The sequence below is a fragment of the Ciconia boyciana genome, chromosome 10, assembly GCF_034638445.1.
Source record: "Ciconia boyciana chromosome 10, ASM3463844v1, whole genome shotgun sequence".
Classification (NCBI taxonomy): domain Eukaryota; kingdom Metazoa; phylum Chordata; class Aves; order Ciconiiformes; family Ciconiidae; genus Ciconia; species Ciconia boyciana.
Genome location: NC_132943.1, coordinates 35,623,476 through 35,651,408, shown reverse-complemented (window position 1 = coordinate 35,651,408; position 27,933 = coordinate 35,623,476). Strand labels below are relative to the sequence as shown.

The 27,933-nt window shown below is 43.5% G+C and overlaps 1 protein-coding gene across 5 annotated transcripts; it reads left to right on the top strand.

Moving 5' to 3' along the window:
• On the top strand, nucleotides 1-27,933 carry NAB1 (NGFI-A binding protein 1). 5 transcript variants are annotated; one of them, XM_072874308.1, is made up of 9 exons: nucleotides 812-1,107; nucleotides 6,252-6,420; nucleotides 6,653-7,486; nucleotides 13,324-13,457; nucleotides 14,484-14,535; nucleotides 20,150-20,260; nucleotides 22,580-22,721; nucleotides 23,963-24,112; nucleotides 25,249-27,933. In XM_072874308.1, exons 3-9 carry the CDS (start codon nucleotides 6,668-6,670, stop codon nucleotides 25,338-25,340), a joined length of 1,500 nt encoding a protein of 499 aa, XP_072730409.1. In that variant the 5' UTR covers nucleotides 812-1,107; nucleotides 6,252-6,420; nucleotides 6,653-6,667; the 3' UTR covers nucleotides 25,341-27,933. The 5 variants fall into 5 exon arrangements, with proteins under 5 accessions (XP_072730410.1, XP_072730409.1, XP_072730408.1 ...); XM_072874309.1 differs by lacking the exons at nucleotides 812-1,107; nucleotides 6,252-6,420 and adding an exon at nucleotides 1-114; XM_072874307.1 differs by lacking the exon at nucleotides 6,252-6,420.

Here is a 27,933-nt window from a genome sequence, read left to right as displayed (position 1 = left end):
CGGCCCGGGGCAGCGGTGTCGCTGGGGCCGCCCCGCGCCCCGCGGGGAGGGCGAGATCCCGCTGCCTCTGCCTGCGGCGTTATCCGCTCCTTTACCGGATCGTTGTTCGACGGAGTACGTGTTTTGCCGGGACTGCCTTAACTACGCGCGGGGCTCACCGCGCTGCTCGCTTTCCCGTGCTGCCGCCGCCGCGTCCCCGCTTGCCACCTCCCTCACCGCTCCGTCCCCGGGCTTGTGCCCGGCGCCGGCAGGGGCCCAGCCGTTGGATTGTCCCGGGCCGGCCGGCCCCGCAGGGCTGTGGCGCACCGGCGGGAGCACCGGCGGGAGCACGGGCCGCGCTCGGCCGTGCGCCTGCCCCCGCCCGGCACGCACCTCCGCACGCCCCCCGGAGCGGCCGCGGCCCCGGCCCCGGCCCCGGCCCCGGGAGAGGCGGCAGCTCCCGCCGCTGCGAGCGGAAAGTTTGGAACGGCGTTTTCCCGCGGGGCCGCCCGGGCGGGGGCGGGGGCGGGGGCGGCGGGGGCTCCCGGAGCCCGGCGGGGCGCGGGGCGGTGGCGCGCGAGCGGTGCGGGGCGGCGCGGGGCGGCGGGGCCGGCCGCGGCGGGGCGCGCTGCCGGGCGGCGGGTGCCGGTGCTGGTCCCGCCCCCGCGCGGCGGCGGCCCCCGCCAGGCGCTGCGTCACGCGGCGGCCGCGCGTGGGCGGGCGGCGGAGCGCGCGCGGGATCTCCCCATGTGACCGCGCGGGAGGGGGCGGCGTGTGTGGGGCGGGGGCCGGCGGCGGCGGCGGCGGGGCCGGGGCCCGGGGGGCGGGGGCGGCGCAGGCCGCTCCCTCCCGCCGCCCGCTCGGCCTCCGCGCACGGCAGGCGCGGCCGCGACGAGGCGAGCTGCGCGGGGCGGCGGCGGGGCGGCCGCGCGGCCCCCCGGCGGCAGCGAGGCGGTGGCGGGGACCGGCTCGCCCACCCGCCCCGTCGATGGGAAAGGAGGAGCCTGGGCCGGCGGCGCGCAGGCGGGGGGGGCGCTGGCAGGAACTTCGGCGGGGCTGAGTCTGCGGCGCCGGGACGGCATCGAGGGAAGCCCCGGGCAGCCGGCGGCGGCGGCAGCCTACTGCAGAGTACGTGCGGGACGGCCGGGGGGCGCGGGGCCGGGGAGCTGGGGGCCGCCCGGGCAGCCCGGTCCCGGTCCCGGTCCCGCGGGGGACGGCCGGAAGGAGCGGGCGGGTCGTGCGTGGGTGATTCCCGGAGAAATCCGGCGCGGGGAGGGGGGGGAGGACGCGGCAGTGGGCGGAAAGTACAGGAACGTCCCTGCCGTCTCCGCTGCCGCGGGCGGGGGCGCCGGGCGGCGGCGGCGGGGCGGGACGGACGAGACGGGACGGGACGGGACGGGCGGGGGCGGCGCCCCGGCAGCGGGCTGCCGGCCCCGCGCGGGGGTACCGGCGGGGGGGGGCGGCGCTGTGGTACCGGCCGTCCCCCTTCCCCCGGCATTGTAGCGCCGTGCCCCTCCGCGGCCTCTCTCCCCCGCCGTCCCCCGCGCAGTGGTTCACCCCCTCCTCCCGCCCGCGGCCGTTGGTGGGACGTGACGGGTGTCCGGGCCCGCCGGCTCCAGGCGCCGGGCCGGGCCGGGGGGAGACCGCCCCGCCTGTCCGCCGCCCGGGCACCCGCGCCCCTCGGTGTAGTCTTTACGGAGAAGCGGCCGCGGGGAGGCTTCCCGCGGGCGGCCGCCGCCTCCCGAGGGGTGCCGGGCCGCGGCCCGGGGGTGTTCCTGTCAGCGGGCTCGGCGGCTGCGAGCTTGGTGTCGGCGGCGTGTCGGGACCGCAGCCCGCCCGTGCCCGCTGTGTCGGTGTCCTTCGCGTCGGCTCCCTCCCGCGGCCTGCCCGGGGCCGGCGCGGCGGGTCGTGGCTGGCATGCCGGGGCGGTAGGTAGCCCTCCCCGGGCCGGGCTCGGGTGGGACGCTCGCACCGAGCGGGTGGGAATCGTGAAGCATTTGGACTCTTTTTTTTTTTTTTTTTTTAATCCTTACGCGATTTTTTTTGCATGTTTCAAGTTTCTGGTTAGTTGCGGCGAGATACGCATCTGTATTTGAACGTGAAACTCACTTAATAGGTTGTATTTTGGCACATCTCAGAGCTAGACAAGACTATTTAATTTGCTAAGTCTCGCTTCTGCAGCTACATGTAATTTTCTTCTCCTGCTAAAAGTCCTTTGGAAACGCTGCAAAAATGCAATGAATATGCAAAGCAGCCAGCTCTCACATCCAAATCCGGTTTGTCTTCAGAGACTTTTCAAAACGCCTAAAGTGATCAAGATATATTATGAAATAATCACTTTTGCCTAAAATACGGGAATGCGATGTTTCGCACTTTCTCCTTGTGCGTATTCCTAATTTAATTGGTGACAGCTCAAATATAATTCACCTGAAATGAAAATCTCTGAAAATCAATTAGGGTTGCTCAGTTGCTCTTACTTCTAGTGCAGCCTTAAAAAGCAGGAAAACTGCTAGCGAAGTGCTTGCCCCGTGCTTACATCCCACAACTCCCGAGTTTTCCTTCTCCCAGTACTTCACCCACATCCACCACCTGCTTACTGCAGCCGCGTATCTTCCTGCCACCTCCGGGAAATGTGCGGCTTTGAACTCGGACCAGGCAGAACGGGAAGAAACGGGTGTTTTCCCGTAGTTAAAGATGTTGAGCTGGGCTGCTGCCACCGCTGGTTCTCTTGATAGAGGGAGCCGGTTGCAGGAATAGGTTGTGATTCCTGCACTGATTGTTTACAAATATTTAGTGGTGCTGTGTGGTGTCTCTGTGGTTTTTGTTTTCCTTTTTCCTAGGAGTTATGTTTGTGGTCAGAGTTAAGGTGACATCCAGCATTTGGAGAGGAGGGCATGGCGTATGGTGTGATAGGCTGTGGATGTGAATGAGGTAATGTGGAAAATGAGAATGCATGGTTGTGGGTTGCAAAGGCCGAGTGAAAATCTAACTTGTGATTTCCTGGTTCTTCTGTGGCTATACCAGTATGCAACCTTGCATGTATTTTAACCAGCTTTTTCTGTTACGGGGAATTTCCTAGCTTCTTTGTTTGTTCTATATGTGCAAAATGTAGAAGACAGCTGCTCTTCCCTCTGTGTTCCCACACTCCTTACTGGCACGGACGATGAGCAAAGAAGGGGGAGAAGTAGGAGCTCAACTGCCATCGCTGCGTTCGTTTGTTCCTGCAGACCTTCCCGTGCCAGCTTCGTGTTCCCGCCTTTTGCCGTAAAAGGGTTTGCACTTGGCCATACCTTAGAAGATCTACTTGCTTGCTGCTTGCTGAGGCAGCAGATCATTCTGGTTACCTTCTTAGGGTTTGCCAGAGGACATTACCAGGCTGTTATCCTGAACGAGGTTTGTTTGGGATCACAGATTAGAAAGCCTAAGACTTACTGAGCAGGCTGTGGCAGAGGTGGAATGCGCACCGTGCCCCAGGTCTTACCCGAGGTGCTCTCCCTGGTGAGGAGCGTACACGGGTGTCCCGGCCGTGAGCTTGCCCGTGTCTTCTCGTTGCGTAACGTCTTCTCATGCTTGTCCTTTGCCCCAAAAGCGTGGTCCCTGCTGCACTAAGAAATGAGAACAACAGTGGTGGAAAGCAGTACTTTACATCTCTTAGGTGCAATTTAAAGGTCACCTGAAAGATGTGCGGCACTGAGACTTGAGTGGGTGTGCCAAGGCTTTGCCGTAGCCGGATAGGTAAGCAGAGCCGGGCAGCAACAGCAAGCCGTGTGTCCTTTGGGTTAACGGTCTCTTCTGATTTTAGCAGTGCCGTGCTGCTTTCTCAGCAAACCTTGTTTGTTGCTTCTCCTCCTCCTAAGCCTCGTCTTGGTCCTCCAGGTCGACTAGCTTACCTGCTTTCCTGGCTTTGTAGGCTGTGAGCTGAGCTGAACCAGTGGAGTGGACCGGTAATGTCTGGAAAAGCAGCGTAGCTGGCGGTGTGGTGAGGCTGTCTCGGAAAGGGGAGGGAGCCTTCCCCTTGTAAAAGTTTAGAAGTACTTGGGATGTCGTTGAGGTGAGTGCAGAAGGAACTCAGTTTAACGAGAGGAGAAAAGAGGTCAAAAGGAGGAGTGTTTGAAAATGTCTTCTCTGCAGAAATTGGTAGCAATCTTCAATGGAAAATTTGGAAAATGAAAAAAACTCCTCTCAGGAGTTACTGTACTAAATTTGGAAAACAGAATTGGTCTTCAAAGTACAAAACAAGGATTTCAGTCTTGCTTTAAATGCAAATCTCAACGCAGTCTGAACTGCGGACTCACTACTGACGCCTCCATAGTACATATTAATCCAGTTTTACCTGTCATGAGGAGATTTGTTGATTAGAAGCCTCTAGGTGAAGGCTGCTCGTGGACTGTTGCTGCTCTTCCAGCCTGTGGGCTGGAAAAATGAGCTCCATGCCTTGCCTGGAGCTCTTGGGCTGTGTGCAATTTCACTGCCACCGTCCTCCCAGGATTCAATTTAGCTCTCTGCACAAAGTCCGTTTATGTAGATTTATGTAGATTTTGTGCTAAGATAGATGACTTTCAGAGCAAACGGGTATTCTTGTAACAGTTATATAAGTTAATTTGTGGTACTGATGGTAGAAAGTCAACATCATGTGAAATGAGAGGGTAGGAACAGTTTACTGAAATGCCACTAAACCATAAGCTGTTAGTTTTGTTTGTCTTGTCAAAGTTTGTATGGAATGGGAGGATTTTTCTAAGAACTTCTGTGAAGTAATGACAATTTTAAAAATACTGAATTATGTACCATTCAAAGGATTACCTGAAGTGATTTTCCTCATTTTCCTTGTTGCTGCTCACATCTTGGGGTGTAGACAGTGCTTGTTTTTCTGCAATTAACTATTATTTTTGAAAGCCAAACTCTGTTTCTAAAATATGTAGCTCTTAAATGTTTCCAGTTTCACCCTGAGTTCCAAAGTGTGCAGTTTATTAGCTCTTGAGCTCACCCGCAGTTCCTTGAGGTGGCTGCTCAGATCTAAATGGCTATTGCTGTCCATTCTGTTTTACAAGTACCAGTGTGCAAAGAATGATATGTGCAGCTGGTGGTTTTGGTTTTTTGTATTTTTTGTTTTTTTTCCAGGGCTTTTTCTTGCTGAAGAGATTGTTTGTAGGTATTCTGTTGCTGCTACGTGCACGTTTGTAGAGTTTCTGTTGGCCTCCTAGTTTTATTTTTCTCTAGCGGAGTTTAATCAAAGTTTTGTAGCAAAAGCCTGATCTTTCAGATGCCTCCTGCATAGAAGTTGAGTTCCATTTGTTACATCTGTAAATTTATTTTGAGTTTCTGAAGAACAAGTGCATATTGTAAAAAAACAATATGCAAAAGTGCATATTGTAACAATAATTTCTGCCTTAGTTTTACTTTTGATTCCTAGTCTTCCAGTGCCCCAAAGCATACGTATATTCTTGCATCGGAGTTTTGTGGGGAGGGGGGTTGCACGTTATGAAAATAGTTTCCCCCCAGTGTGTGCAAATAGTGCTGATTTTTAGGTTACTACTGTGTGTTTTTTAAAGTCCAATGTGATAGTAGAGCCAGAGTAATGTTAGCAGACCAGCTCCATGTTTTAGTTCTGTTACTTTCCCAACCAACTATAAATTACATGCTTTAGACCTTATTGATTGGTGGTTTAGCTTAATACAGTAATATGGGAAATTATCCGCTTGTAGTTGTGAAAGCCATTGTAGAGTGCAGAGGTGTGTGTGTGAGATCTTAGAATTCTCTGAAGAGTTTATTATTTGTGGGTTAACTGTGGCTAACGGGTTTTATGAAGTTGAAACTCGTGCAAATGGTTTTTCTGCAGCCGTAAGGGTAGAATACTGCTGCATTTTGTCTGTTGGGAGCCCTTGGAGCGCAATTGCTGTATTGCCGAATGGTATTTCATGTCGTAAGTATCAATGACATGCAGGCCTGTTAGCAAATGGAACGGGCAGGTGAATTCAAAATAACATCTTTAAACTATATGTGTTGGAATCCATCGGTATTTTTGCTTTGTCTGCAGATGTTGCTGCCATAATTAAGATCAGCAGAGGCATTAGATCCTTTTTATGTGAAATGGGGAAAACTGTAGAAGTACTTGGTTCTGAAACAGCTGTTTACTGATCCAGCTTCATTAATCCTCTGGGGTTCTGTGAAGCACTTTTTTTCTTTGCTTTCCCTTTACAGTCCTCCACACTGCTATGGGGGGAAATGATTTGAGAATTAAGGAGAATCAAAACTGATGAGCTTTTTTTCTTCAGGGGATCAAGTATGCAGTAATTCTTTGGAGTGTTTTGTGATCATTTTGATCTGAAGATATAAAAGAGAGTCAAGTAGAAGCAGTGAGCAATATTGAATGACATTCTTGGGAACAAACATGAAGTGGGAATGCTGAAAACAAGCTGGCTTCGTGTTTGAATCATCTTTTTTGTAGGTGCATTGCAACTATCTGCTGATTTGTTTTTTCACAAATGTTTCCATTAAGTTAGCTAGTCAAAAAATAGAGCTACCCCTTTTTTTGTTTCCATACGTGTTCTTATAATGAGAGAAAGAAATCCTGTCTTCTGAGTTGACAGCCTTACAGAAGGATGGGCGGTGGGGGGACTGTGTCTGGACATTGGTGTTCTGGTGCTCATCATCTCTCTGTTTTTGCTGTTTGCAGGTTCTGTCATCCGTGATGGCATCAGCTCTACCCAGAACCCTTGGGGAATTGCAGCTGTATCGAATACTACAGAAAGCGAACCTCTTATTCTACTTCGATGCCTTCATTCAACAGGGTGGCGATGATGTCCAGCAGCTCTGTGAAGCAGGTGAAGAGGAGTTTTTGGAGATAATGGCTCTCGTAGGCATGGCTAGCAAGCCGCTTCATGTCCGAAGACTGCAGAAGGCTTTGAGGGACTGGGTCACAAACCCTGGTCTTTTTAACCAGCCTCTCACCTCCTTACCGGTCAGCAGCATTCCAATATATAAGCTGCCGGAAGGGTCTCCTGCGTGGCTGGGGATATCCTGCAGCAGTTACGAAAGGAACAGCAGCACCAGAGAGCCTCACCTGAAGATTCCAAAATGTGCTGCCACGACCTGCGTGCAAAGTGTGGGCGCAAGCAAGTCCGATGTGGTGGGGAACTTATCGCTGCAGAGCGGCAGTGAACCAAGACTCTGGCAAGGACACCACACCACAGAGAGCGAACATAGTCTTTCCCCAGCTGACCTTGGCTCTCCAGCTTCACCAAAGGAAAACAGTGAGACCCTGGATGCCGCCGCTGCTCTGTCAGTTGCTGAATGCGTAGAACGTATGGTTCCCTCCCTGCCCAAAAGTGACTCAAATGAAGTCAAGGAGTTACTGAAAACAAATAAGAAACTGGCAAAGATGATTGGTCATATCTTTGAGATGAGTGATGAGGACCCTCACAAAGAGGAGGAGATCAGGAAGTACAGTGCAATATATGGCAGATTTGACTCGAAAAGAAAGGATGGCAAGCATCTCACCCTCCACGAGGTAAAATAAATGGCGCGATAGTGGGCTTCCTCCCCTGTTCCTACGCCTTTTATGAGATGCTGTTCACAGGGTATGCTTTTTGAACGGGCACTTCTCACCGGATGACGAGAGTTGTGTGTCTTACAGGAGCCGTAGGCAGTCCTGCCCTGGGATAGAAATCTCCGGTGCAGTAGAAGTACCCTTTCTTGGGTGGGTGTGTGCATGTGTGCACTGGTGACTTCAACTTGGTGTCATCAGTCTGCTTGGGCACTGGTGCGGCCTGTCAGACAGAGGGTTTAAACAGTTTGTCACTGAAATAGCAAACCAGTATTGCACTGAATGTGGCCCTTGGGATTCTAGGCATTTGGCACATTTTTAAAGCAGTCCTGTCTTGATATTCCTTTGCAGCTTTGAGAGTAGACTTGTGTGGAAGACTAGTAACTAAAATTGCTTGTGTCTGGTAACAGGATCACCTGGCTTGGTTACTACCCTCTGGCTGTCTTCCCTCACCTCGAGACCCTACTATGTAGCTTGTGCCCTTGAGGTAAAAGGGATTCTACTGGTGAGGTCTCTAAAGCCGGTGGGGTGGGATTTTTTGTGTTTGAATTGGGGTGAAGCTTAGTTATACAGCCTGTGGGGTTTTTTGAGCACAGTGGTCTTGAGCCGGTCAAGTGAAGTGTAGACTTTGTGAGGAGGAAGGGAAAGGACCGTATCCAGTATTGATGGGTGGCTGTAATTTGAAGGTTTGTCCTTTAATACCTGCATAGCATCTGTTCCCTCTTGTCCTTGGAAGTCCATGCCGGCCTCCTTCGCTTCTCTTCTGGCACTCTTGAGGCTCACACTGCATATGTTGTAATGCAATAGGTGTGTCTGTGTGGGGAATAGTTCCCTAGTGCCAAAGTACAGTACAGGAGGAGAACAAACATTAATTCAAAGCAGTGCCAAAACGCTGTTGATATGAATGCTGCATCAGCATTTTCACAGTTAACAGTGATTGCAAAATTTCAGTTGGATTTAAAATTTGGCATGTAAGGCTTAGCTCCCAAAAGGCAATATTTATGTTACAGGAGTGCCAAAAAAACTGTACTGGCTTTAGCCTTTTTTCACTTCAAGAAGAAGTTTTGTAGGTGTGTGATCTGCAGTGTAAGACTAGGTTCTCTTTATGCTTCTGAGTAGAAGGGCAGAAGGAAACAAGGCGTATTTCTTTACATTTTTGTTTATGTATTTACATTTATAAGGCAACTGCACATCACCAGCAGTGACTTCACTAGGGCTTTTGCTACAGACTGGGGAGACGCTTCCAAGGGAACTTGTCAGTAGTCAGCCGCGTTTCTACCACACAGTTTTAGTTGTGCATCTTTCACTTACATGCTTTGTGGCTTTATGTTGAAAACTTATAATCTATGAATTCATTCAGTGTGCAAGAACAGATCTCGTCTTACTCCCCTGACCTTGTGGCAGTCTCTCCAGAACAAGTCGTGTATGAGATGGAGGCAGGATTTGAAAGGATTAATTGTGTAGATGCTCTGTGTATGTTGCTGCAGTCAGGATTCGGAGAAAGGGAGTTCTCCCCACCTGAGGATGGAGGCAGTCAAGGTGTACAACGTGTGAAGCTCTGTGCTTTCGCACTCTCTCTCTGGGGTAGCGGCTGCAGAAAATACTCTGAAGTCTGGGCAGGCTTCTCGTAGGGTCATTTCCTGGCATCCAGCAATGTAATGGGAGGTGGGCGCTGGGGGCAGCTTTTGTGCCAGGCGTGTGGTAGGCTCAGGAGTGGCTCTGCAAAGCTGGAGGAGTGAATAGTGGGGTGGTAGTTTGAAGGAGCAGGGTAGCAAAGAACTGGAAGAAAGGACGACTGCTCTGCCTTGTTAATTTTTTTTTAGTACGGCAGTACAGATCTTTACTACATCATTGTCAAACCATGTTTAAAAATGGAATGAGAGCATGGTTTGGCTTTAGGAAATATTTCTATCGCTATTATGATTAAGGGCACAAGATCAAAGGAGTATGTGGTTGACTTATGCCTCACTTACGCATGTGGGGCCTCGCTGAACTTGATGGGAACTGCACACATGCAAGCAAGAAGAATTTGCTCATAATTGGTTTACTGTTTGCTTAAAGAGGCCGGATTTCACAAAGTTTTGCCTTGAACAGTTTTCTCTCTATTTCAGTTTTAAAGCAGAAAATATACAAATAGTAGCAATGAGACCATTTTTTTGTTTAAAATCTGCAAAACCAGAGTTTGCCTTTCGTAAACTCAACTTCGGTGGATTTTTGGTTTTGGCTTAAACAATTTGCTGCTCAGAAGGAAGGACCTTAAACAACCAGGGAGGTAAGTTTCTGCTTGTCCAGAGACTGTGTTTCTGCACGTGTTGATACATTCCAAGGCTGTCATTCTGCCTTGCAGTTCAAGGTTTCTCCTTGCAGCTGGCAATGAACAGCTGAATAAACTTCACTATGAATTTAAAAAGCTTAAGTAGTGATTAGCTTCTTAATGTAAAGATCAGGGTATCTCTGGCTCCTCAAGCAGAGTGGAGTTGCGTGCAAATTAAACTCAAACTTGATGGAATTATCAGTGGTGAATTAGAATATTCTCTGTTTCAGTATGAACACTGGAGTGTCTCAGAGGGCTTGGGCAGCCATTAGAGGCCAGTGAGAGCTGCAGATACTGAGCTGGTTTGGAAGTGTGTGCTATTTTCATCAGTGTTGTATTAATCTTTTATTTTTGTATCTTTTTTTTCCCCTGTGTTTCTTCTGAAAAGATAGACATTGTAGAATGACTGTTCCTGTCTAAGGGGTAATAGTTTGTTATTTTAGTAGGTTGTATTGTAGGAACATAGTAACCTAGAGATGTTTCACAGATTAAACCTAAACTTCCCTAAACTTCCTAAATTGGTAGGATTATCTGCATAAGGCACTGATCTAGCATAAAATCTGATGCAGAATCTTTCAAAGACATTTCAAAACTAATAAACATACTGTCCTTAATCCATCCCATTGTCTCGGTATTACACAGCTTTTCAAGCACAGAGAGCACTTTATGTTTAAAGTTGGACTGGAGGAGGGATGAGTCGGAGGCATGCCCTTGAACTTGGTGACCTGTGCAGTGTTTGAGTCAGATTGGTAATTTGCGTGTTAATATTTCAGTGCTTGTCTAGGTACCTATAAAACCGAAAAAAATCCTATTTAATAGTGTGAGAAACAGAAATAAGAGATGCAAGTAACAAATTTTGTCTAGCTCGGTCTCTTCCTTTTGCTGACTCACCAAAACAGTAGGGCTTGGTATTTAATTATGTGTTTTTTAGTGGGGGAATCTATGAACCCCATCAGATGGGAATATACCCATCCCTCTCCATAGAGGGTTATGTGTTGCTCCGTATCATTAAGGCTTCCAGCAAATGAATCTTTATTTTTAGGCATGCAACACTTTCTATCTGCAGTATTATGCCTCCTGAAAAGGCAGGGAGCCATGATGCACTTCAATTCAGTACGTCTGCATGTGACCTGAAAGAAGAAACCAGGAAAAACAAACAAACAAACATTTGGCTTTTCTCATATATTAGGAGAAACATCATTTGCCTACAACTACCCAAAGCGTTTTCAGTCATTTCAGCTCTTTGCAACCTTTCAACACTTCACTGAGGGATAAAAAACATCTCGAATTATTTTGTAAGCATTAGCCATGTTATTCATCCTCGGCAAAGTAATAGCTATCACTGTTACAGAAATCAATGCCTGCTTTGGATGGTAATTATTTTCATCAGTGTTGTATTAATCTTTTATTTTTGTATCTTTTTTTTCCCCTGTGTTTCTTCTGAAAAGATAGACATTGTAGAACGACTGTTCCTGTCTAAGGGGTAATAGTTTGTTATTTTAGTAGGTTGTATTGTAGGAACATAGTAACCTAGAGATGTTTCACAGGTTAAACCTAAACTTCCCACCCTTGTACATCTGATCTGTGAGATTTTTTTTTTTGTCTGTACAGAGACTAAAGGATCAGGCAGTGTGTCTAATTCACCTGTTAAAGACATGTTTGCACTCTGATTAGCATTCAGGTACCGCAGGAAATGCCCTACTCAGATCAGAGGCTTTTATGCTAAACCCCGGAAAAAATGCTTATGAAATACTAGGAAGAGCAGTTCTGTGTAAGGTTTTACTAGAAATACTGCATGGGCACAGGCCGCTGAGAGAATCTTGGCTCTTCTGGTACACGTTTTTGTTTTTTCAGCCTCACTGGAGAACAAGTGTCGCATTAGGCAAAATATATTTTTTCTAATTTGGATGACACCAAGCACTGCAGTGAAGGACAGCATGGTTGTGTGTTGTTCGTGTCTTATGACAGCTTCCATCCTTCAGGGATGGAGCGTGCGGTGTTTCAGGTGAGTTGCTGGTTCCTGTGATTTAATTCACTAGTAATGTTCTGCAGTGTGGTAGAACAAGTGGGGTAAAGGAGCGAGTTTCTTAGCCTTCTCCCAGGATACACCATTTAACTGCAGACCTGCTGGTCTGTCCTCAGCTTCACCTTCTGTCCGCTTCCATGAAGAGCGCTTCTTGTATGAGCAGTGTTTTTGGTGTCTGAGGTCACACGTGTGCGGTCCTGCCTGCCCTCAGCCACATAGCCCTGTGCGCTGGACTGCAGCTGTTCTTTGCACTGCCAGATCAAGGGTCGGGGATGGCACATCTCAGTCCGTCATGAATATGCTGACTGTGCTGTGGAAAACCTAGCTGCTTTGTAATATTCACTAGCCTGAGACAGAGACAGAACATACTGTTGACAGTAGCAGCAAAGCAGCTGTGCTCATTTGTGAGAAGCGAAGCCCGTTCAAAGCAGCTTAATTTCTAGAAATAAAGAGCAGAAGAGTTGTGGGCACTTTGGAAAAAACACCTGCAGTATTCTGTTGGCCTCTCGCTGTTACACCTCATTACAAGTGCTGGCTGTTCTTCAGCTGAGGAAGAAGTGAAAATGTCTCTTCAGCCCCTGCTTACTGTGGAAGGAGCAGGGAGTCTCCTCTCCAGCATCTCAGTTTCAGTGTCTCTTGTATTAATAATTTTGTTGTTTGTCTATACTGTTGGCCATAGGCTTTTCAGACAGCAGTGTTGTTAAGCTGGTATAATTCATGACAGCATCACCACTTCCTAAAGGCTTCTAAAGAGCATTGCGAAACCATTTTGAGCCTTAACTTAAGGCGCTTTTTTTTTCCCCCTTTTTTATGGAACTATTGCCAGCAGCAGAGGCACTAGAAATGTGTCCCGGCAGGCTCAGGAAAACATCCTTGAAACAAGTTACATTTGATTCATGTCTGAAGATAGTCTTCACAAACACGAGGGTGAGAAACATAGCTAAAAAAAGTTTAATCGTTTCTTAAACCATCACCTTCTACAGAATTTATGCTGTATTCACCAGGGAAAGCCATCTGTACCCACACTGTCAGGGCTTTTTTTTTTTTTTTCCTTCCCCCAAGTCCTGGGCATATTGCGTTTATAAAAATAGTATTCCCTGTAAACCAGGCTTTGGGAGCCAAACACTGTGAACGTTCAGAGCTACTGTTTTATACTGAGATTTAATTAATGCTGGGATGAGGCACAAGCAGCGCACATTGAGAGAGTCTTACAATAACGTTTTACTTAAAGGACATTAAATATACCAACTACATTTATATCTTTTCTCTTCCCAGAAGCTTACCTGGCTTAGTCAGGGTATAAATAAACTGAAGAAACCCTCCAAGGTTTAGTATACAATTATAGGTAATTTTACTTGCAATTGAAATTTTTTATTATTTCAGAAGAACAGATACTTTTACGAGCACAATGAGTGAAAGTATGCAAAATCATGAATCCCTGTTTTTGTGTTTAATTTTCAGCTAACAGTTAATGAAGCAGCCGCTCAGCTGTGTGTAAAAGATAACGCGTTGTTGACCAGGAGAGATGAACTCTTCGCACTAGCTCGGCAAATCTCTCGAGAAGTTACATACAAGTACACTTACAGGACCACCAAGTAAGGTTTTAATTAACTGAAAAGGACCTTTACTTTCAGGGAACTAATCAGTCTGATAGCATTTCTTTTGAAGCACTAGAGACACTTTCTTCTTGCTCTTTAGCTAGCAAAGTGCTCTTCTGAGGAGGGTAGGAAAATGCTATTTAAGTCATGAAGCTTTCAAACTGCTAAGATTTAGCAGTCTTGAATTACCTTTTTATTTGCTCTCCAGTTTTCCAGATTTTGCGATGATAGTGCATGTTGAGAGGCATCTGAGAGGCTGGCATTTCAAGTGTTTGAGGCATTTGTGTATTTCAAGGTTAATGTAAATAGGCAGACTAGCCAAAGCTGTTTAATGTATCAATTATTTTTTTTCCATACAGATTTGGCTTGTTAGTTTCCAGGAAATGAAAAAGATAAGGTCATAGGGAGTGGCTTACAAACTTGCTTTAAAGGAACCGAAGCCGAGTCCTAATTTCAGTTGTTACTGTTCTGTTAAATGAACTGCTGTTATTAAACAGTAACAAAGGCTTAACAGCTTTTAAATACAACTAAAACTGTAGAATTAATAAATGTGATTGAAAGTCTTGACACTTTCTATATATTGTTTTTAAATGTTAACTCCCTCATGTGTACTCCCTCAATATCCTTTCAAGATACATTTTCCTACACTTCTAGGAGCTTTTTATGGTTTTCCTTTGCTCCCCTTTCTGCCATAGTGATTAATGTAAATATACATCCATTCTGGGTAAGCAATGCCAAAGGCATTTCTGTAATTCTCTGTGCTCAGGTCGCTTTTCTTTCTGTTTGGAAGAAGAGTGCATGAGTCTCTTGACACTTTTGAAAACAACACAAGGCGCTTGTATTCCTCTATACTTGAGTGACATTTACTGCCACGTCCAAGTGAATTGGAGGCTTTTTCTGTACATCTCACTTGTTCTTGCCTGATTTTTTTTTTCTTTTTCCTTGACTCTGTTCTTCATTATTATTTCTGATGGTCAGGGTTAATGTGCTGTTTACTGATAGCGTATGTGTCTTCTTTTCTAGATCTAAATGTGGAGAAAGGGATGAGCTGTCACCAAAGAGAATCAAGATAGAGGTACAGTATTGTGACTCCTGTATTTTGACCTATGCATGCTAAAATTCATTTTTGTTTTGAAGGGATCTGTCTTGAGGAAATTTGTCAGAAAAACATTTGACAGACAGTTGATGGGTGTGAGAGAGAGAGGGGGAGAACTTAACCACTGTCTCTGCAAATGTAAATGCTTGATGGAGAAACCTGTAGGAGCAGGGGTAAAGAGTAGGATTTGCTTAATGGTAAAGTTACTCTCAGTGTTTTGCACTCTGAATGAGTAGGAGGGGGAGGAATGGGACTGACTGGCTTCCTGTGGTGGAATAAGCTCAAGTGCTGTAGGAAATATCTTCCCATAAGGCCTCCTGCTTTTAAGTCAGTGTGAGGTGGGGTTTGCTTAATTCACTTGAGTCAACTTTGGATCATGCCCAGAATCTAGAGTTCTGGATAAGGATTGATGGTGGAATACTAGCCATCTCTGACTATGCTATAAATTATAAAACTGATCATATTGAAAAGTCAAAAGCTAACTAAAAGCTATATATGTCAACACAAATGGTTGTGCCTGTAGATATTAATTTACAGGGGTTTTTGTAATTAGTTTTGTGTAACAAAGCACATGTATACATGGCTAATGTATACACCTGCACAAGATGTTGCTTAGGGAGATGCTGGGACTTTCTTGTTAGAAGTGCAGGAGCAACGTATGTGTAGTTTACCTTTTTCTTCAGTTGTCACTGCTGGAAAGTAAATTTGAGGCCTTTTTAAAAGTCACTTTTAATAGAAAAATAAAAAAAGAATTGTACGTATGTATACCTATGTACCTCATAAGAATAGCAGATCTTCCTTTTTAATTTATTTTTTAAACGAATTACAGTTTCACTGTTAGGTGGGTAACTAATTCATCCTTAGTGGTGTCGGGTTTTTTTAATTGTATAGTCTACTCCAAAAGGTGTAGGTTAAACGTGCATTAGAACGTAAGCTAGCCCTGAGCTAGATTTCTCTGTGACGCAGATATGCGATATATTCTTTAACTGTAAAGGAAAGTTGTAGCATATTCTGGAATGTGTTTCTCATATGTAACTCATTCTGTGATACATGATGCACCAAATGTAAGGCTTTAATTTTTTTCTGTAGTGTGATGCTTTGTTACCTGTGCAAAGGCTTTTCCTGTGACGAAAACCCTGGTGAGGGCAGTTAGTTTTGAAAAGGCAGTTATGAATAGGTATAGAGGAGTTAATCTGATTTATTTATTTATTAAGTTCCATCAGTCTGTGTACAGTTGTAGTTTGAGTTTATATAATACAAAATATACATGTGCATTGAGGATTTACTGGTAGCTTTGATAAATCAGTAATGTCATTTACATGTGTTAGGATTTGCTTTGACCTCTACATGCTCTTTGATCAACAAAAAAGAGCAGGGAAAAGCTTCGTTAAATGATTTTATTCACCTTCACCATTATCTGGCTTGACCAACACGTTACAGGATGGTTGCTTGAGTCTCCACTCTTTTGTCCAGTCTAGTCCTAATTTATAAGAGCTGGGGGGGGACCTGCCACTCCTCTGCTTGAAATAGTATTTTACTAACTATTAGATTTCAGCATTAGGAGGCTTTTCCTTCATTCAGTAATAATTGATTATGAGCAAGTATCTAAAATGACACACTGCAAGGGAGGTGCTTTTTTCTACAGGATCTTCATTGAAAGAAAAAGTAAAATTAAACTTCTGAAAAATACAGGCTGAAACTTTAGGTTTTTTGGAGAGCAGGAAATTTGGACAGCCTTAGGGGATGTGCCTTCTCTATTTTCTGCGTGGTAAGATCTTAAGAGTCTGGAAGGCCTCTAGACACTTTTTAGTTCAGTAATTCTGAGAAAGGATGTTTACTTGGTTTTCTTTTTATCTAAAATGACCACTCATATTTTAAAATGCTTGTGAAAATTTCATGTCCTAACTGTACAAACGACTATTTCAGAAATGAGACTTTTTTCCAAAATAAGAAATTGAAAATTAAACTAAGTGAAATAATCTTTCATTTGATAGCATAGCACTATTAATTATGAAATTACCAGTGTTGTTATCATCATAAATGTCTCTTTCCTTACAAGTTTGGGAGTCTTCGAAGGAGTAAACCATTACTTCAGTGCATTATAATTCTGAGGTACACTGCAAATCATGGACTTTTCTTCAGAGAAAGTAAAAAAAGATGCAGTATTACACAGATCACTTTTACATGTTGTGTTTTGGGTTCTTGGGGCTTGCATTTTGCAAAAAAAAAAAAGGTCCTTTTTTTAGTAGTCTGTTTGGGGATTTTGTGGGGTTTGTTTGTTTGTTTCCTTCTGTTCTGGATAAGAACGCCTTATCCTGTTTTTAAAGTTGTCATGCTTCATTGTGGCTCTGTTAGCTCACTATCATGCTAAAATCATGCAGAGGAACTGAACATGGGTGACTGTCCTGGTTTCGGCTGGGATAGAGTTAATTTTCTTCCCAGTAGCTAGGAAGCTTTTGTTGTTGTTGTTGTAACTAGCTCTGTCTTTTTTTTTTTTTTTTGGTTTGTTTTGGGTAAAGGTCATTTTGCCTTTCTGTTTTAAGGCTGAACTCTGTATTTTGATTCACCATTCCTTTACCCATTAGTCATTAATGTCTCTGCAAAGCGTGGTCTAAAATACTATTGCTTGAATTTGGAAAGACTTCACACCCTGTTTGCATAGTGTAAAAGATTACTTGAAAAAAAGATGAGTTAATTTCCTGAAATATAATAACACTTAAAAAAACCTCCAGAGACTCTGAAGGTCATCCTTGAGCAGAGCTAGCAGAGCTGTGTATGCAAGCTGCAGCATTTTGCCGGGTTACAGCCACCATTGTAAATTTATCCTCTTCGTGAATATGAAACTCACACAAGCATTACAAAGAAACAATATGCCATGAATTACATCAAATTACCTGTAAAAGCCTTTCTCTTCCCCTGCGAGCTCTCCCCCTCTTATTCGTAGAGTGGGTGGGCGAGCTGTGGGAGTGAAGTGTAGAGAGGAGAAGGGAAAAAATTCCAGGCAAATGATAGACTAAAGGTGTGGAGGGAGTGAAAAAGGGAATGGAGTGAATTGGGATTTGGAAGCAGATTATAAAAAAGGGGTTGTGGTTCCTAAATCTGCTCTGGACAAAGAGCAGGACAGGCGAGTAGGGATGGAAACAGTGCATCCTCCTGGAGAGCAAGGATCTTTCCTGCATAGGTGTTGCGGGGCGGGGGCACCCCTTATTTTTGTCATCTTCCGTGACTCAGTACCAGCACCGCTCAAAGCGATGAGCTGTTGTGGCACCAGTTTAGAAAGCAAAACAAGTCACAGGTATATCACGCTGAAGTCATGGAGGGGGAGACTACTCGTCGCTGCTGCTGCTTTGCGTTGGGGTTGACGAGGTTCCCCTTCAGAGTCAGTGCGAACAGCCAAGAGGGCAAAGAGAGTTTTAAAAATATTCTTGCTGTCTGTGGTATAAAGGAATTGTTCTGTGTGTCGGTGTCTCCATTCAGCTGAATGAGAGAGGTGGGGAGGGCTTGCAAAAGCTGATTTCCCAAAGCTCAGTGGGAGTCAGGGGGCACAGGCAGGAAGACCTGAGCGGAGGCTGTGAGGAAGCGTCTTCCCTTGGTGCTGGTAGGGGTGGAGGGAGAGGAGAGAAAAGGCCCACCTCCACCGTTGCTGAGAAGGTTGAAAAGAAAACCAGTCGAAGTGTGGGATTTGTGTTTTTCACAAAAACAGCAAAAGCAGTAGAAGCTACTGTTTGCATAGGAAAAATGTCATTAGAGGGAGCGAAAAAGCACATGTGGGACTGAGAACATCTGCTGCACGAAGCCGCTTGAAAAACAACTGAGCAGCAGCATGGCAAAACAGAAATGCTGTACTGCATGCAGCAGGCCCTCCTGACCGCAGAGGGGAAGGAACCACCAGGCAAAGGTGGTGCGGAGCAGGTCGTCGTCTGGGCCAGCCCTTACCGATGGGGCCACGAGGAGCACAGCCAGCAGTGGGGAAGGGCTCCGGGAAGGCGATCCAGAACTGCATCGTCATCCGAGAGTTATCTGTGTGACTGATGGGTGACAGTCATGGCAACAGGCAGCAATGGGCAGCTGGCCCAGCTTTTAGGAAGTAGCCTTTGGTTTTGTATTGGCAAGTGATCATGGATACGTTATAAAGAGCCGCGTTACCTGTTTTGTTGCTAAAATAGGATCCTGAGTGATAGGTTTTTGTGTATTCAGTTTCTCATCTTCCTACACATAATCATTCTCCTCTCCCAAACAAATTCAGGTCTAACTATGAAAATGGTCAGTGCTCATGAAAATGCGCTCCAAAGCCTTTGTTTCTAGAGGATGAGGTTTTGTGGCAATTTACCTGGTTATGAAACTTTGCATACCTATCATGTTTATTTTTTCCCTGAGGGAGTATGTTGGGTGGATAAAAGCAATATGCAGTGTTCAGACAGATTTTATTTTTTTTCCTGAGTATAAAGAATAGCTTTATTGGCATTATGTTGCCCTGAGGGTCTGGCCGCCTGGCGTGGGTCTGACCACCGCTCTGCAGGTCAGTGGGCAGCCTGCCAATGGCATGGGTCTTGTAGTCCTTCTCCCGTGTTTTCTCTGAAAGATCACTTTTCTTGTTCTTGGGCTGTAACCCATTTATCCTGCTATTGTCAAAAATGTTAGTATTGACATGCATGTGCCTCTAGAATCCACAAGGAAAATACACCTAATTTGGCGTACTTTTGATACCTGGGTCTACGGATCCTCAGTGACAGATGTCACTGTCTTCAGGCTTGGGTCTGTCTTAAGATCTTTAGCTTCCTCTCACATTTTAACAGAGCCACCTCTACTGTGCTTTTGTAAACATTTCTCTATTTCCCCTATTGTACATGAGCTTTCCTTTTATAATGCTGAGCAGGATAAATTTCTCATCTTGAACTTTTGCTTCGATGATTAATTTATTTTAATGGAGTCTGGCAGGCTTTCACAGGAACTTTATTTGCTTTATTGGTACATATGCAAGCTGCAAAAGAGATTTGCATGTCATAAGCATTTGAGACTGAAAGAATTATTGAATCATGATTTTCTATAGTATATATAGTCTTTTAAAATGGTGATGCTTCATTTTGTGATACTAGTATAGGTTCTGTGTGAAATATATTGAATTTCAGGAGGCTTTGCTCAGTTTTTCAAGGTTAGTATATCCAGCTTCTGTGCCTTATTCTTGACTGCATATACACTTGATTTCTTAAGAATCTCCAAAGCTGCTGTATGTAACGAGTGACAGAAACCATAGGCCTAAATCTGCCTGGCAAGGCTGAATGTAAACTAGTTTAATGTCAGTGACAACAGTAGTCTGGATTCACCTGAAACTGTGAGAGATGAGATATGATTGTCTGTGTATGCCATTTTAGATATATAGCAGTTGTTGTAGAGGGGCTGTGTGTGTTTTATGCACAAACTTCAATGAAGTGGATAGCACGAACATGTGCATTGCAGTCCAGAATTTTCACAGAAATTCAGGAATGTGGGTTGTTTTTCTTCTTTTTTTTTTTTCTTTTGAGTGTACAGAGAGGATGAAGAAAAATCAATAATGTGTCCCTCTTGATGTTTGGTTTCTTTTTCTGCTCAATAGGATGGTTATCCTGATTTCCAGGACACAGTCCAGACACTCTACCAGCAAGACAAAATGCCACTTGCTTTGGCTAAAGGAAAGAGTGAAGACTCAACAGCTCTTAATTCCCAGGTAAACCAACTACACTACACTGTGAGTAATACAGGCCATGTCTTTGTACATCGGTTTTGATGACTAAAGTAATTACTGTCAATTTTCAAAGACTACCTAGCTTAGCCGTGATTGCATCACTCTTAATTTGGGTTTACCTTCTGAAAGTGTTCTGACACAGTGCTACAGCTTTACCCTTGTTAGTTCCAAGGAGGTAAGATCTAGTGTAGTAGGCTTGAAAATACGTGATTGCCTGTTGGGAGCAAGTCGAGTACTATTGGTACAGTATGTGCTGTGTTACTTGCGTTATTAGCTATAAATGGAAAGTTCAAGTTACTGTCTAGAGGAATAGAGTAGGCGATCTTGGAGTCCTCAGTTCTGACACTTCTTGTAAGAAGAAAGGCCAATATATTTAGAAATAGTGAACCTCTGGATCTGAGAGGATAAATTGCCTTTCTAAAGAACATCTAGCCTGGTGGAAGTGCAGTGTTTTAGAGTATCCAGAAAGCTTTTTATAAATGAAGACAGGTTTCCGATTCTTTCTTTGTCTTTTCTGTAGTGTATCCCAGCCTTGAGGCAAAATACGCATCTCCTACTGCCAGTTGTTGCCAAGGAGGGATTTCATGCTAAGTTGCAACAAATTTATTTTGTATAGCTGATTTGGGCAAATGTAATCACCGAATTTTCACGTAAGATTACATTTAGGAGTTACACTCCTGTTTTCTGAGACTAGGTGTGTTACCCTGTCTTTTACCTTCTTCTATTGCAAAGTAGTGTACAGTCATACAAATCTGTTCATTCTGATACATCAAAAAGCAATTATGCTACATGTTCTGATGTCACATAATGATTAAATGAACTTGATTTTTGCAAGCTTATTTTCATCTTGTATATGCTTTAACATTTTCATTGGTCTCTGCTACATAACAATAGACTAGAGATTTATTTTAAGCTTAAATGTATCTTCAACTCTACAGGTTTTTCTGTGGTGATCAGAAGCATCATTGCAGTTTAAAATTCTGGGTTTATCCCAATTAAACAACAAAGATGGCATGAGTGAGAAATGTTTTACTATTTAAAAAAATTTTTTTACAGTTCAAAAGTTGTAACAGTGAGTGACAGAATAGCAAAGTTAAAGCCCACTTGAAACTAAACTATTTGAAAATAGTTTCTTTTTTTACCTACCTCCGAAGACCAAGCTTGAGCTATCAGTGTTCTTCTGCAGAACCTGATGAGCTCTAAGCCAGAGTCAGTAAATATCGGTCATGTCGTTACCTTGCTGTCAGGGTCATCGCTGTGCTGGAGAAGCTCAGGTTTTGCTGATCTGTTATGCTGTCATTGTATTTGTAAATTGTGGAACTATGCTGAGTAAGCAGACTTTTGTGGGAAGTCAGGGCTTTCGTCATCTCCCAAGAGAAGTTAAGCGCTCTGCAATTAATAGGCCTCTGTACTAGTTGAAACAATTACGGCATTACCTGAAAGAGAAATGAATTTTTTCCTATCAATTGTAGATGTTAAGTTTGTACACTTTCTGTTCTTATGTTCATTGTGGCTCTTCTAAATCAACTTTCTTGACTTGTGATTTTCCTTTTATTTTTGCAAGATGCTTATTTACATTCTCAAGAACAAGATTATATTGAAAGTTAGAATTCTCTTGGCATTAAAGTCAATGACAAACATTCAGACACCATTTCCTCCCACGTTGCACTGCATTGTTTAGTTTCACTCTCTAGAGGTGTATAGGTCTTGTTCTTCTTCTAGACAGACATTTCACACCTTTATCCCCCACAAACATACTGTCATCCTACACTTTCAGAATGGCAGATTTTTAAGCTTGTGTAGTGCTGTTTCCTAAAATAAAGATTCCAAGATGTCTGGTGAAATCTTGGCATAAGTTTTTAGCAGATGTTGCCATTGCTCTTGGAATACTTTGTGAAGACATATATTTGAACAGAGCGAACTGGATAATTAAGACATTATTTTTTGCTTTTCTAGAGATTCTCTTCACATAACCTGCAGTCCTAAAGTGCAGAAAGTGATTTTTGTGTGTTTTCGAAGAACAGAATTTAATGTTGCATTTCTGTGTGGATGAACTACAGCAGCTTGCATTTGAAGTATTCTTGAGTGACTCAGATGTACAGTATGAAAGTCTTTATGGGTGCAAAAATATTTTGTTTGCTTGATAGTTTTGAAGAAACTGTAAAGCACACATCTGTACATATGAGTCAACAAAAACCTTTATCTAGGCTGTTAGTCTTATCTGATATTGTTTTTTTCCCCTGTGTTTTGACTCGCTATATGTATGTATATAGAGAGAAATTTTTTTTGCTTTATTTGCAGTCGGAAAAGGTGATGGCAAAACAGATGGAGTTTCTTTGCAACCAGGCTGCATTAGAGAGACGTCTTTCCACAGGGTGTTACAGACAAAACTCAGAAGAGCACAGCCCCAATGGCATGTCATTAGATAATGCTGATGGACAAGGTATGGTAGCTTTCAGGCATGGCGTTGCTGCCAGCAAATACATTTGATATTATACAACCTTTGTCAGTGGTGTTGTTTATCTGGTATAGAACACTGAGCACTGAATGGACAAGACAAGATCTCTGCCCTGAAGTGCTTACAGTCTAAATAATGCAATCGGATGTACAGTCAGATTCTGCTCTGTTACTCTAATGTATCTGGGCAAACTGCTTTCCCTATGGATAACGTGGGGAGGGAACAAGGTAGGGTGCACTACTATTATTGAGGGAAGAACTTGGCTCTAGCTTTATCCTAAGTTTTGAAAATAGAGCAGAATGTTGCATTTCATTTGTGTTCTTGCTTTGTGGAAGTTGAAAGTAAAGCAGATAATGTAGTTGGTACCCCTTTTTGTTTACCTGTTTGTGCAGTCTAGGAACAAAACCTGAGGAGCTGGATATGTAAATTACTTAGAACAAAGCAGATTCTAATGATGTTCTTAGTAGCTTGTTATTTTTCAAAAAGCTTACAGTTTTGTGGTTATCTCTTTGATTTACCAACTGGCTATTCCTTAGCTTGAATTAATTTTAGGAGTGTTTGTTTTGTTCAAGTGCTTTCTGTTTGGATTTCTTTTTTTACTGTTGTGAAATGAGACAAAATGTTACAAACACAAGAAATACAACCAGAAGTTCTTGTATCTGTTTTTTGAAAGCTAGTTTGTTTAAGGGGGGTGGGGGGGGGAGAAGCAATAGAGGGAGAAACTAAAGGGAATCGATACAAGTAAGCGTTAAAACATAGGTTTTCATTTGTGTATATTGGTCAAGCAATGTGGTACACAAGTATACAGGAAGAATTAGGTGTGTGGATCCAGCTCTTCTTGATAGTGCAAGCTTCTTTATACCATTTATCCACTGTGCAGTGGGAGCGGGAATTTTTAGGATCTCAAAGGGATTGTGCAGTGGGAGTGGGAATTTTTAGGATCTCAAAAGGATTTTGAGCAGAACGAGAGGTGGTGGTGTGTTGGTTTTGTTTGGTGGGTTTTTTTTTTTTTGGTATGCCTGAGCATCCCTTTCTAGCAGTGCCTGTGGAATAGTCTGCAAAGCAGCATATTTACATAGGCCTTGTTTTGCTAGAAATCTTCCCTGAGCAGCTGGACTTTAGCATGCACTTTTGCTGATAGAATTAGCATGTCTTTCAGTCTCTACCTGTTTTTTAATATTGCTTTGCTTTTAATGCATCAATGTTTCACTGTGAACAACTTCCAGGTGAAAGACCACTGAATCTCCGAATGTCAAGTCTGCCAAGTAGACAGTTGCAGCACATTTCACTTGATGGAGAGCAGCATGTTGGAAAACCTCTGTGCAGTGATTTGATCCGGCTTTACCCCAGTGGTGAGGCAAAGTCCCAGTCCTCGGGTTAGTGCTGCCCCTTGTAAATTACCCACCATTACTTACAAAGCCTGTGGTGAACTTACTAATATATGTTGTCTCTGAGTGAAGAAGCTAGTAGCTCAGCCTGGCATGCTTTGTGTGTAACCTTTGAATCAAGGCTTTGGACAAAACTTCAAGAGGAGCGTTCCTTGCTCATCTAGAATCAGATTGAATATTATTTGGGAAAAGCTTAGAGGATGCAGTAACTAGGTTCAGATAAGCAAGTTCTGGCATGTGTCTGTCCTCAGAGAGCAGTGTTGACCCAAACTACTGCTGTTAAATACTTACGTTGCTGTCATTGTAATGCAGTTTGATTATAACATGGTTTCACTCTGTATAAAGGAATCAGACTTTTTATAAAAAGACTTTTTATTCTGGTTTATAAGAACCTAGCACTGTTTCTGTACTGTGAACCAAATCATGCAGTAAGTCTTTTGAACTGGGTTTCCCATTCGCTGACTTCTGCTGACTGGCAATCTTGCCATTTACCTCTGGCATTGGGAGAAACTCATTCTAAGTTTGATAGAAGACAGCAAGAATCCTTTGTGAAATCTGTATGGGTGGTTTCAGTTTAATACTCGGTGCACCAAGATAAAGCCAGGAATTCTTGAGACTCTTGCAACTTTAGGAATAATAACAAAATCCCACCTGAGTTTGGAAGATGCAATGGAAAAGAGGTTATTTGAAGGACAAGATGCAAAAGTAGTTGTTTTGAAAACTGGGAAGAATCTTGCATCTTCTACTTCGGTATACTCCAATCCTAGCTCACCTCTTTTGCAGTTTGTCCCAATCCCAGTGATAATTCACTTAGTGAAATTTCTAGTTGGGGATTTTTACCAGTTCCCGTTCAAAATGCAAGTGAAGAGTGCATCTCCACTACGCCCTGCTCCCGGAGAGAATTTAAGTAAATTTGTGGTGCTTCCTGTCATCACTGCAATGTGACTGAGGGGGTTCTAACCCAGCTATGTTAAAGCCCAGTAGGAGGAGGCAGAATTTGTTGCTTAAACTGTTAGTATCCATACGGTTCATGGACCTTTTTCTTGAATTAAGAACAGAATATATTTGTTTCCAAGCAGTGTTTTTAACATATCTTTTTTTTTCCCTTTCTTTTCTTAATGCAGAAGGCCTTGGTATTTTAAAGGATTTTCCTCATTCGGCTTTTAACAACATAGAAAGGAAGGTCATAAAAACAGAACCTGAAGACACAAGATAGTCATTCTGCTCTGGAAAACGGTGTCAGTAAAGAATGAAACTTCACAAGAGAAAAAAAACCAGCCTTAATAACCAGTGTTGCCTCATTCAAATAAGAGATTTCAATAGCCAAAGCCTAAGAACTGGTACAGTAATCTGTGGAAACAGGAAAGCAAGAGACACTGCAAACTAAAACAGTAATACAGGTGGATAAACATTCCTGTAAAAGTGGTTTTATAACGTGGGAAGATTCACAAATTAATATTGTGGGTCTTCATTATTTAAGAATGTATTATGTATTTGTATAACTTATCAAAGTAAATCTAGATGTCGGGACGTGTATTGAGTCCAGTAGATGTGGCTACAGTTCATTTTACTTGAAATTTCAATGTCTACTTTAAGTGTACCTAGCGTAGATGGTTGTTAAACATTTGAATTTAAAATCCTTGGAGAATTAGGAATGCGAACCTTGTGACACAATTAACAGCAAGTTTGCAACAATATTTGTAGAAAAAAAGGAAAATGCATAAAATATTTCTTGGTTTAAAATGTTATGTGGATATAGCATTTGATAGACCTAGACCCTGATTCTGTATTATAGCGGACGTACTTGACACTTAACTATCGTTACATCACTTTCAATGGTTTCAGCAGCCTTTGTGTAACACACTTACAGCATAATACCTACCTACAGTTCAGGCGTGTAGAAGATGCCAGTTAGAGTATGGAAGAGTCCATATGATTGGCTCCCATTTCCTTGGGAAAAACTATGGTTTGATACACTGTACAATTACAAAAATCTCATTTGGTAGGAAACCCAAGAGACCAAGTAGCATGGACAGGGCTGCAAAAATTGTGATTCAGACCATTATAACTTTTTGGACTTCTCTGTGGATCTTTTTTTAAATAAAAAAAAAAAAAGAAGCATCCGCATCCTAGGTGTGGCAAAGCTGAAATATGGTGCAGGATTTATGCATTGGTGTAAAAGGTTGCACTTGATATCCAGAAACCATAACATCTTTTGGAGGAGAGAGACAAGGAGTTATGTCTTTAGCATGTGACTCCTTATTAAGTGCTGTCCAGCCCATGTGATTCTATGAATATACCGTATACTGCATACAGTATGCCAATACGTTTCTTTATATATGTGATTAATTAACATCTGTATTCTTTATTTATTTGACAGTTTTTATTTTTTGTACATTTTCACTTTTGCAGATGTCATTTTATCTAAGGAGAAATAGTCAGCATATAACTTTGGAATTTACCATGGTGTGTTTGTGTGCAGCCATTTTTCCTCTGCGCAACTCCCTCAATAAGAGTTGCTTTCCTGCAGTCAAAATAGTTATATGCTCAGTTTCTGAATACAGTTTTTGCCTACAACGTGTTCTGGAGGGGAAAGGGAGGGCTGAAGAAAGTAAGTTACCGTGCCAGTGGGTAAACTTCCATATTCAGGTGTGCGCTTCATGTCTGCAGTTCGCTCTGTGTCATAGATGTGTATTAACGATTCAGTCACAGTCTATGTTGTACTGAAACGGTCAGCAAAATGTGAGCTGAAATGTCTACACTGCAGTCTCTTATCACTGTAAACATATCTAATTATTTTATCACTTTGATTTGTGGAACAAAGCTTTATAGTAGAAACACCAGTAAACAACTTTTTATACTATTAAAATGTTTGTTTTTTAAAAAAATGTTTCTTGAACTGTATGGTACTGTTTCACTTACTGAAGTATCTTACTTTAAGCAATGGAGTTCGCAGCTTTGCTGTTAGAAATAAGAGATTGAATGTGTAGTTGTATTTCCTCTTTCCTGTTGTGTGAGCTAGTAATACGGATAAGATATTTCTTCAGTTTGTAGCGTTAGCCAGTGCCCTGGTTAGTATCTGAGTAGCTTTCATGAGACGTGTATGGAACTTGTTAAAGGACAGCTTAAGGTTTGAACTGTGCAGCTTGAGTGGTAGAAGGTACCAAGCAACAAGACTTTAGAGATGCAGGAAACGTTCTGTTTTTTCGTCATCTGGCATGATCAAAAGTTGTGCGTGATCACAGAAGAAGCTCTTAAGCTTGCTGGTCTCTTCAACTAAAGTGAGGGGAAGGAAAAAGAACTTGCTAAGCAGCACGCTGTTTCAGTTGAGTCCAGAATTTATTTTGTAAACACTAATGTATTAAATTTGCTATAAATTAAAGTATATAACAGTTATATTTTTGAGTTGTAAATACAGTACTTTGTGTCACGACCAGTTGGTTATCTCTAGAATGATATTTCAGTTTATAGTCCAACAGGCCATTTCAGTCTCAATAAGCTGGAAGCAATTTTTTTTACTGGTTTGCAGCTGTATGATTTTTTTAACCGGGGGGGAGGTGGGAGGTACATTCCGAGATTGCACATACATTTGGTAATAGCAAATACTCAAGCATTGGTCTGTCCATGACAAAGGTCTTGGTGGACTGCAACTTGGCTAGCCTCTGGAGTCGCAGGTGAAGGCTTGCCCTCATCTGCTCTTGAAGGGTTGCTCGATTCAGGGTACTCTGGATCAAAGGCCAGCCCTGCAAATGATGCCTGTTCTTATTCACATGTTTATATTGTTGCTTACAAAATAAAATTCACCGTGA

Bases quoted from the DNA above. Each gene is read 5' to 3' on its own strand.
- NAB1 (XM_072874309.1), top strand. From the start codon at position 6,668: ATGGCATCAGCTCTACCCAGAACCCTTGGGGAATTGCAGCTGTATCGA. The intron at 14,536-20,149 runs GTACAGTATTGT...TCTGCTCAATAG, and splicing joins CAAAGAGAATCAAGATAGAG to GATGGTTATCCTGATTTCCA. The intron at 20,261-22,579 runs GTAAACCAACTA...CTTTATTTGCAG, and splicing joins CAACAGCTCTTAATTCCCAG to TCGGAAAAGGTGATGGCAAA.